Source organism: Mesitornis unicolor, unplaced genomic scaffold (assembly GCF_000695765.1).
Source record: "Mesitornis unicolor isolate BGI_N332 unplaced genomic scaffold, ASM69576v1 scaffold44454, whole genome shotgun sequence".
NCBI classification, from domain to species: Eukaryota; Metazoa; Chordata; class Aves; order Mesitornithiformes; family Mesitornithidae; genus Mesitornis; species Mesitornis unicolor.
In genome coordinates this window covers 22210-33182 of record NW_010181595.1, presented here as the reverse complement: position 1 = coordinate 33182, position 10973 = coordinate 22210, and the positions used below count along the sequence as shown (strand labels likewise).

The window sequence follows — 10973 nt, the reverse complement described above, 5'->3', positions numbered from 1 at the left end:
ATGCTGTCAACTACTTCAAATCTAGTAATTTGAGTTAGGAAGCATCTACTATCTCCAATTCAAAAGAAAAAGAACTATATGTATTATAAACAAAACTAATTATACAAGTGAACCTACTTATAAAACTGTATGGTAGATTTGCCTGCTAAATGCAGTATGCAGCCAAACAACAAATTTGTACTGCTGAAAGTTTGGGCCACAAAGCTCACAGAAACAACGCACCTTTACAGGGATATCATCCTCCTGATTTGCAGTTTCTGCAGTGAAGACGTACGATATTTCTTTATGAGATGTCGTCTGCCTGCAAATGGCACATTTAATCGAGCTCCGGCGAGTGCCAACACTGTACTGTTCTATGATGATAGCTATACACTCATTACAAAAGCAATGTCCACACGTCAGCACTGCCCACTATGCAGGGAATACAAAACCAAAACACAACAGTATCAGTTTCAGATCAATGGAAAACAGTGTACTAATACGTGATAAACTACCTTTTCATAGACACTATCAGATTAAAATTGAAGATTTTAGAATTTTTAGCTTTCCAGCTGCTAAAAAGTCTGGATTTTAAAGTTTTCCAGCACAGAAAGATTCCTAATCCGCAGAAGTTCTCTGCATTGTTTATTTTTTCTATTTTCCCAGTTTTAAACTTGAAGAAAGATATTACAGTCTTTAATTTATATGAATAATTCTTAATGCATAGATTAAGTACACAGATTAAGTATTTACAACATTTTTAATAAATTACTTATATGTTTGTATTTGCCTTCCGTAAATGTTCTAATCTACATCTAGATCAGTTATTATTTAAAAAGTCCTAATGAAAGTGCTTTAATTTTCACATACTGTTAGGTCCTAGACTACATCTTTGCATTTAAGAGGAAAGAATATTTTGAACAGAGAGGGTTAATTTTTTTTTTTGACAGAATGGATTAGAAACAAAAGACTGCATTGCAGAAGCTGTCCTTCCTTTGAGGTCCTAGAACATCTATGTGCCAGCTGTGACCTTCCTTAACATAGAAGTAATTTGTAAACCAATGTTTTTGCACTTAGAAATAGGGTCTTACTCTCTGTAAGTATAGTCTGTCCTATAGGTCATTCTAGGAGGAAAAAAACCAACCAACAAACCAAACAACAAACCAAACAACAAACCAAACAAAGCAGTTTTCATGGGTCTAAGCAGCAATGGGAATTGACTAAATGACTGATTACCAAGCAAAAGATCTTTTGGGCTTTGTAAGATTCTTTCAATCACGTAGAAATGGGGTGCAAAGTATTTTCAAAGTTCCTTGCCACAAAGGGCTACCATCATCTCAAGTGGCAGTCCTGACCAATATTTAAAAAAAGACTATTTTTCCTTTCAGTGAGCTTCTCCAGCTCCGAGATGAAGCATCATGGCAGTTAGCAGGGCAAACAGCTTTTCTCTGTATATACCTGTATCACCTTTGGTAGAAAAGTGCAGAGGGGATTTTGGAAACATGGCAGGACAGCAGTTCATGCTTACACATGTCTATAAAGCTAGCAGAAGCTAAACCACCTTAAAATAGCTACCCTAAAAAAAAAGCCAGTTTAGGTTGACTGTACAGGAGTCCTTTCATGTTTTTACCTAATGCACGGTAAGTGAAGTATAAACTATGGCTTTGTACTTTATGATATAGATCAGTTTTGATTAAATCTCACTTAAATTTCAACTTTTTTTTTCAGCAGGTAAATGGCAGGGAAAGAAATCCCAATTGCCAGTCTTAATTCTATTGTTTTTCACTACAGTTTAAGTAGCTATATCCATTTCTTTAAAGTCTAGAAGAAAAAAATACTATCAATAAGAGCAGATACAGTAAAATACAGTAGTATACTACATAAGTTTATCTATTTCTTCATTCTATTAGCTTATAAATGGCAAAGAAATTTTTCTGACAAAAGCAAAACTTCAGAGAGTTATAAAACAATCAGCAATGCACATTTCTGCTAAAACATTTAAGAACTGATGTCAACAGCTGAAGGCAGTAGAGGCATTTGCAACTGAGCAAGATTTTATTTCAAGGGAGAGGCTGGCTGGTACTTCACACGAAAAGGCCTATTTCCCTTGTTTCGATACAACATTCATTTAAACATTGTAAGTTGCATATCTGACACACAACTGACTCAGATCTCGGTAAAAGATGTCCTAAAACCAAAAATCTGCTGACTAAATATCTCACCTGTTTTCCCAGTTGACGCGCACAGATTGGACATGGTTCCGGGTTAACACCACCAGTAGTTTTATCCTGAGACTATAAAGCAGAAAAAAAAAAAGTGTTTATTTTTGTGTTTACAACTACAACTATACTTACTTAAACATGATGACTAAAATAATGCAACAAGCATGCAGTTTGTCTGAGTCTGGTTTGTTTTTTCACACTTATTTAACCTACAGACCTGCCTGTCCTTCTGTTTAATAAGGTAAGCTCTTCGTAGAGTGAAGTACGTAATTTTACAAGGCTTCTACTAAACATGGCCCAGTTAGTTTTAATGAAAGTTTTAACCATCTAAAACTAGTTCATAGTTTTGTCACTATGTAATTAAACAAATAACCAAAATATATAGTATAATAAATTACTTTATGACTACATAATAATACAAAGAACAACATCATATTGTATTTCACATGTAATGAATCTTTAGAGAAAATACATTGTCTTTAAAATGTAAGTTTTAAAAATAATGGTAGGTTTCTTCTACTAGATAGACCACATCACTTTGGTAAAGACCACTTCAGCCATAAACTTACTTTCTCCAGGTTAGTGAGATACAGAAGTTGTCCTAATTTCTTCTGAAGCTGTGATTTGGCAACTGCTTTGTCATTCAAAAGTTTCACTCGATTCTGTTCTACCTACAGAAACAGTATTAAACATGTATTAAAAAAAAAGAACATAATTAAGTTTTACAGTAAGGCTTAAATTCATTTTTTAGGCAAAATTCAATTGAATAACTTACTGTGGACAGATAAAAGACCATCTCATTCTGTAAATTTAAGATGCACTTCTCCCGATTACCTATTCCTTTCCTGTACCCAGTATTGTGAATAGGCCAAGAGCCAGGTGTATACAAACTTGCTATTTATTGTTTTATTTGCATTATTGGTTCTTTCAAGAGACAAAACCAATAAAAAATAACTTAGGTTTTTAAAAGTTCTTTAAATTTATAATCTATCTTCTTACAGCCAAGTAAATCCTAGACTCTAGTGCTGGTTCAAAAAACAATGTGTAAGAATAAATTAATTACTTTAAACTTCCTAGAATCTTTCACTTCTCATTTAACCTATACAAAGATAGAAACATCAAGCTGAATTCTTTTTAGATTAATTACAGTTGTTAGTGGTGGAGTCAATACTGCTGAAGAGGCAAGCACTTGAAGGACAAAGGCCAAAGTAATGGGTGTGTTATTGCTGCAAATTCACACATAAATCTCAGACTTTGTTAAACATTTGTTAAGCAAAGTGTTCCATTTAAAAACTGCTTTAATACTCAGATGAAGTATCTATTTCCCTAAAGAAAGAAGCACTTTTATCCAACACTGCATCATGTTGAAAAAGGCACAAAATGTTTGTTGAAAACATACTTCTATTGGTGAAAAAAAAAAAGTCAAATCAGCTCAGCATTTTCTCTATATTCATGAGCAGAAAGTGTCTTAGATGTGGCACAGAAATTCCAAGATACTGAACAAAGATTTGCCTTTTAGGTTTTCACTCCCTTTTTTTTTTAGGGCTCTGTGGAAACTAGCAATATGGGTGAGAAATTAGGTCAATTTAATTTTCCACCAGTTTGGAAAATGGGGCAACTGTAGAGAAAGGTCCCAGAGCCATTCACCTGCTGCTAGAAGGAAAGCAGTCTTTTGGAAACATGCCATCTTACATACAGAAGGCTGACAAAAATACAGCAAAATAAGAGTTACAAGCTCAAGAACGCCCATACACTGAATGCAGAAATAGACAGGAACTTTTTACTCCACCCAAGCTTTCTGAAATGGAAATAGAGGCATATTATAGATTTTATGCATAGATCTAGATAGCAATTTTATTTTTGTAGGAGGTAGGTTCTTTCAGAAAATAAAACATTTCTTTTCTGCCAAGTACTTTACCTCATGCGGTTCAATGATGTAGAGAACCGGTGGATTTGGCTTTGGCTCATCAGGATGACGCACTCTCAGCCGTTCTGTAGCCATTGCCAGTTCATCAATAGCTGACACGTGATCCCTCAGTACCATCCAATATTCATGAAGTAACTGCAAGAAAAGCCTAAACAAATTAGTAGCAGTAGATTTGAGTTCCCTTTATATGACTCAATGTATTATGTGAAAATATTTTTGAAATAAGCACTAATATTTCTTTACAGAAATTCAGTCACAACAACAAATTATGAAGGAAAACAAACAGTACAGAGATCATCTTGCCTGCTTTCCTTTCCAGCCTCTTTATGAACTATAAATAGCTGTCTCTCATTTCTTCTACAACTATTACAATAACTAATGCAACTAAAAGTTCAGAAACAAAATGCCTTGCAAGACTAAGAAAATGCTGAACAAAATAAGGAAAAAAATGATTAAGCAACTTTAAACAGCTAGCTATTATAATACTAAGACTGCTTCTTAAAGAAAGGTTAACAGTTTGAGTGGTCTTGATATAACACAGACAAGCACAAGGTAAAGATAACATCGGATTCAATTCTCCCCCAAAAAAGTAAGTTGCGGCTTTGTACAAAAGAAATGGCTAAAACTGGAAGTATACTATACATATAAACTGACTTTTTCTAACTACTTATAATAGTGTAAAAAACTTCTTCCCAATCTTTCCACTATTTATGTATTTTAGTAAAAGTCTTCAGTAAATTTTATGAAATTCAAAACCTTTTGCAAATGCTAAAAACAACTATTTGTTGCTTTCTGATTTTTCAATGGTAAAAATACTTCTAAACACTCAGTTGCTCGGAGGTGTGACAGTTGGATGTTTGGGGTTTTTATTTTAGCTCAAGAAAGACTTGGTTTTTGCTATGCCTAGATTTCAAACATAAAATTGCTGTGTATTAAATCAGATACAGGGGGTAAAGACAGAATAAGCTGAAAGGAGCTTGCTTCCCCAAAACTAAAGAAACTAAACTAAAATTAGGGGAACGAAGCTAAAATTACTTTTTCTAAACAATAAAAATAAAAAAATGTTTTAAATTTAAGGGTTATTTTACAGAGTACAGAGTATCATCTTTGCTGCTCGACCTAGATTAGAGTAGTATGGACAACTGAATCAGTACTTCCAAGTCACAACAGATGGACTCATAATGGCACCATTTTCATTCTCATTGGCATATTAGTCCCACCTTTTGTTTCCTAATGTAAAAGGACACAAAAAGACTGTGTTCCCTTTCTTGCAGTAGAAATTCCCCAACACATAGTAATGCCTTGGTAACTGGCTATCACATGTCTTCCTCCTTTTGCGAACTGCTACAAGCCAAGGGCATAAAATAATGAGGCACGAAAACAGCTGGGGTCATTATTCTATAATCAGTGTTTTGGTACCGTAAGCAAGTGACCTGACTTTGTGAGAGCAGCACAACTTTATTAGGTGTGTTTAGTAACTTCAGGTATCAGATCCCTAAATGCTAATTGAGATGTCACTTTGTTTAAACAGGTTTTGCACCAAGTAACAGTTTTTCAAAACCTCCTAGGAAAAAAAATCAAGTTAAGTTTCAATTTCCTAGAATCATGAAACAGAAGGCCTGGGAGAAGGATCACAGGGGTGAAAATGTTTCAAGGAACAAGAATCTCCTCTCATGTCAGACCACAAGAAAAATAAAAAAGTAGTGTACGAAAGAGTCAATAAGCCTGACACTAGTGTACCAAGCGTGTTCCACTGAAGCTGGTCTGTGTTAATTAAAAATGATGAGAAGCATTCAAGAGAAAACACTTTTGATTACACCTCAGCTGTAAGGCAGAACGAGACCCTTGTGTGCAACATTTCTTTCCTCTTATCCATCACTCATATGTATTCACTGTAAGGAAATGTGAAGAAAGCCATAGTATACTCCTGCAGTTCTCTCTAATCCAAACAACAGGAGACTAATTATTTCAGCTTACATTGTGTAGTAAACAAATCCAGGAAACGAAGCAGTAGTGAAAGGACATGTATAGCTAGCATAAGAGTAAAGGTAAACTGAATTACAGAATGGACCAATGTTTGATTTGCTGAGTTCTGCTACATACCAGTTTAACTAAACAGATGAACACATTTAATTATACCTGTATACTGTCTTAATAGATGCAATTAAATTGTGTACTAATGAGCTTAGTAGCCAGTATAGCTTTTAGAAGCTCTTAAATCATATAGAAATCATTTTAAATCAAACGCTATAATAAACATTGCGAAAAAGCTTTGTGTAGGCAAATCCCAATTTCAGGAATACAACTTAGATTCAGCTTAAATTTGCTTATATTACACTAATTGGACTACACAACTATTTCGTTACCATATCATTTACTGTACCTTATATTCCTTTTTCCACGCTTCATAGAGTTCCAGAAATGCGCTGCCTTCTTCAGTGAGCTTAACATCCATACGGTGAGCTTTGGCAAAGGAGAGAATAGCTTTCAAGGCACGTTCAGTTTCACTGGTTGCCCAGAGTCCTCTACTTGTGGTGGGCAAACGATCATCAACAAGCCCTTCTTCATCTTCTATCATCTCCTCAAATATTGCCATTTGGCCTTTAACGCTTAAAAACAAACCCAACAGGATACTTATAACTGATTTTGTATTTCCACATCCATTTCTACTTATTCACCATATATTTCAGCCTTCTAATACTTAATTAAAAGATAAAGCAAACAAAAAATATAAACAGCCTTTTTATTACTTGATATCACAAAAGCTTGCTTTGAACACAGTGACCTCAGTAACAGCAATGAAATCACTGTACAGGCCATTTTGTCATTTCATAATCAATAGTTTTTGTAAAGGCTTACAAGTCTTAATTATCTTTCAGTAGTTATTAATTATTAATGTCACATTCATTTAAAAAGACCCTGCAATTCTGACTTCTTAAATATGCAAGAAGTTAAACTCTGATGCAAAACTTGCTGTGTAATGCACTGTTTCAGAACACTATAGCTTCTCAGTTCCCTCCTTGACAAACAATGCTAATTGAGAAAGACACTAACATTTCCTACTGATTCCAGCAATCATTATGCACCAGAGCTCCCACTGGCAAAGACTTCTCAAAATGTTTTCTTGGTTATGTTAAGATTTCTGAACCCAATTTGACATTGTGAGGGATATGAGATAGAAGTGAAAGAGAAAGCATGCAGAGTGCTCTCATCTATGCCTGTCAGTACTGTCCACTACACATCTCTCACATCACGTGCTGGTGCAACTCCTCTTTCGGCTCACAGCTGCATTAATTCATGTCTGAAATCTCCTCTCTCATTGTGGCTTTACTCAAATTTCATTACTTTATGAATTATACAGTATTTTAAAAAAAACAACTATGAACAAGTATTGTACTATACCATTTGCAACTATATGGCAAATAAATATCTGCACAAATAGAAATATGCATTTAGTTAGCATACTTGTATTTATACACACATTTTCTGAACACGTCATTTTAAATGTGTGGTCATATTATAGCAGCTTGAGAAAAAGTGACATAGATTCACTCCTTGTATATAACTTTATCAAATGAAATGTACATAGAAAATTAAACCTAATAAAACTGCTATCAAGGCCACTAGCAGAAAGTTGCTTTAATTTGTTCCTAAAGTTATTTCAGAAAAAACTTGAAGTAGAAAATATAAAACAATCCAGCTTTCATTCTTTATAGTGAGTTTATAAAGCTATGAACTTACGTATGAGAAAAGAGCTTTGACTCGTATTCTGTGAACAACTCATCAGCCTTACAAAAGACACAGCTGCAATAGAGAATATCGAAAAAACACTCAGAATTTCATCAGAAATTAAAGTAATTCCTGTAATTCCCTATTCCAACATATAAAACCACATAAAGTCCTTAAAAAAAAAAAGAACAATTTAGCAGTCATGCATACATCTGATGTAATAACTGACAGGAAAAATTTTATTAGAATAAAACCAAAGTAAGGTCATGATTCTAACAAATGGATCTACAATATCTGTGTGCATACAAACCCTTTTCAAGACATACTTGTTGAGTGGAAGTCTAACAGGTCGCAAATGGCAGATAGTGGCAGCCTCAATAACCTGCTTAGAGGGAGGGCCTTCTAAGTTTTTCACTGCTTCTCTCACAGTCTTCTGGAACTTCTTCACTTCATCCAGCTGGGTTGTGAGCAGGTATTGAAGCCCTCTGCAGTCACGGAATCTGATTTAAAGAAAAAGGGAACTAATTGCACACTGAGGCACTGAATCCATACTTAATTCAGTATTTTGAAGTAGAAGAGAAACAGCTAAATAACAATATAGGACAACATATAAAGTTTATACAATAAGTAAATGCTTATTACTACTACATGCAATACTGTTAGAAATCATTCCACTGTATCCTGAAGTGATGCCTGGTATCTGTAGACTAAAAAGACTCTTTCTAAAACTTAAGAGATGCGACCAAATACTAGTAGTCAACACCAACCTGCAACATTCCGGTCCACAGCACAAATCTACTAAAGGTAAACCACTGTACATACTAGAGTCTTATCTGTTGGCCAACAAACTGATTTTCAATGCATCTGTGCAATTCACAGGAGACACATGCACCCATCACAAGAATATACTGCATTTTGCAAGTTAGTTTTCAAAATTAAAATTATTGAATAGACATGACAGTGATCTATTTTCATAACGCTAGCTGTCTTTCATGATTGGAGCAGGAACACGAACAGCAGTTAAGCATTTCCCATATTGTGTTTTTCCTGTGAGCAGGTCTCTTGCTGAGAGTGCATCATTCATACAAGGTCTGGCATACATAAAGAAGACAGTGTATTACAAGACTGTGGCTCTACCCCATATGCAAAGTTTAATCTAAAACATCGCTTTTATGAAGTGTGGAGAGGAAAGCACAGGTCTAACAACACTACTAAAGTTCAGCATTTAAAATGAGCTACTTAAGTAATGTGTAATTTTAAAATAAAATAGACAAGTTTGCCTAACCAGGAAGTCTGAAAATACATGTCAATTGCAATCACATTTCTGTTGTTAATACTATCAATTGCCAGATATCTCAGGTTTACGAAAATCTCCCACACTATACCTTGGATTAACTATCTCTTAAGACTCAACTAGAAACTAGCATTTGTTGCTTCAAACAAGTAATACTTCATAAGACCATTTTTAAAGTTTTTATTGTATATGCTAAAGTAAATTTAAAAGGACTGAAGTTTTTTTCCTATTTTATAAAAGTGATAGTTGACTGTCAACTAGCTTGTCCAAAGTTATACAAACTGTAAGCAGCAACAATTTAAAAAGATGCTTCCTAAGCAGCTGATTTCAAGTGGGGAAAAAAAACAAATCAACTTTTTTTCCAGTATGACACAGCTAAGCATATAGATGAACAGGAATACTAGCTCAGCAGTAACATGCAAACAAGCCTTTTCACAAATTTATTTGACCAGAATGAGATGCCATCATTCTCAAGTAACACTTAACATTTAAAAGAACACTTGTCTAGGAGAAAACTGTAATTCTCCTGCTTTTCTTTCTAAGTCTTCTATCTAGTTACACTTTTGGGTGACTGTTTTTGAAACTTAATTGCAGCCCAGGTGCTCTGAAGCAAAAGTGCCTGTTATTTAATTGCAACTGTTAGGATAAACTTGTAAGAGGACTTGAGCAGACTTAACTGTATTCATTAGCCTATTTTAGCTATTCTCTTACTTCTCTGCCATGGAGAGTTTATTAATCTGCTGTTTGTAGTTGCAGGTTATTTCGTTTTGCACACGTTGAACAAGCTCCTCATCGATGGCATACTGTATTGCTGTCTGGATGACATCCAACCACCAAGGAGAACCTGAATGTATCTGTGTGCAAAAGAACAGATTTATCCATGAATGTTCAAAAAACAACCAATTTACTCATTGCAGCAGAGGCTTATACTGCCCTCTAGGCCACACACTAACACAAACTGGTAAATTCCATGGAAAGTGGAAGATGACAGTATGCTTTAAAAAAAAAAAAATCCCCTTTCTTGTTTAAGTGAAAACATTATTAAGAAATTTTCTACATTCTCATCTACTTCCACACCTTCAAATTGCTTCAGTAGATTTAGATTCACCAAGGCAATCTACACAGATTAGAGATACTGTAATCTCAAAATTTCCTCTCTCTCCAAAAGAGATGAAAGGATCAGCTAATCAGAGAAAGCAAGCTCTCTGTGAAATTAATAAAGAGCCACACTTAGGTGATCTTATAACTTTAAACAGTGAGAGAAGATGCATAAGGTCACTTCCTCATGTGCCACTTGCTTCCATATATTTATTATTTCTCTCCTATTATGCAAGTGAAAAGCAATATTTCAACTCGGGTATTCATCAGTTCATTAAGAGCTTGCACCTTCCCAAGAAACCTGAACTGTCATATTGACTAAACACAATTAACCCTTAGGCACAGTGACCTAACGCACATCAAAGAACAGTTCCTTTGAAATTAACAAATACCATCTGATACACCACAGAAGAAGTGTTTCAAAGCCAAAACCTACTACTTATTTACCTAAATTACAAGTGAAACAGTTCATGTAAGAATCAAGCATGGTGTTAAACTGTACTGGAATGATCCCACCATATACTTCTGGTTTTAGTCATCTGTTCATCAACTACTCTGTGGCTCTTCACGCGAGGAACACAGGATATATTCGAGGGCTCTGTGTGCGTGGACGCACACACACACTGCTGAAGTCCTACTCCAAACAGGCATTCAAAGAACTGCTAGAGATAATAAACAGCTGGAGTTCTGGATAAACATATGGAAATAGTAGTTTAAAAAAATC

General features: G+C 34.8%; 1 protein-coding gene across 1 annotated transcript in view; it reads right to left on the bottom strand.

The window, feature by feature from the left end:
• Nucleotides 1–222: 222 nt before the first annotated feature.
• SHPRH (SNF2 histone linker PHD RING helicase, E3 ubiquitin protein ligase) overlaps nucleotides 223–10973 on the bottom strand; it is a gene marked incomplete at its 3' end in the record, with an annotated part of 31894 nt that continues 21143 nt past the window's right edge. The window contains exons 15-22 of the mRNA XM_010183470.1: nucleotides 9863–10005; nucleotides 8184–8357; nucleotides 7870–7932; nucleotides 6512–6737; nucleotides 4120–4263; nucleotides 2771–2872; nucleotides 2202–2273; nucleotides 223–411 (exon numbers count right to left, since the gene is read on the bottom strand). Of these exons, the coding sequence (XP_010181772.1) occupies nucleotides 223–411; nucleotides 2202–2273; nucleotides 2771–2872; nucleotides 4120–4263; nucleotides 6512–6737; nucleotides 7870–7932; nucleotides 8184–8357; nucleotides 9863–10005 (1113 nt within the window). The remainder of the gene's footprint in view (nucleotides 412–2201; nucleotides 2274–2770; nucleotides 2873–4119; nucleotides 4264–6511; nucleotides 6738–7869; nucleotides 7933–8183; nucleotides 8358–9862; nucleotides 10006–10973) is intronic.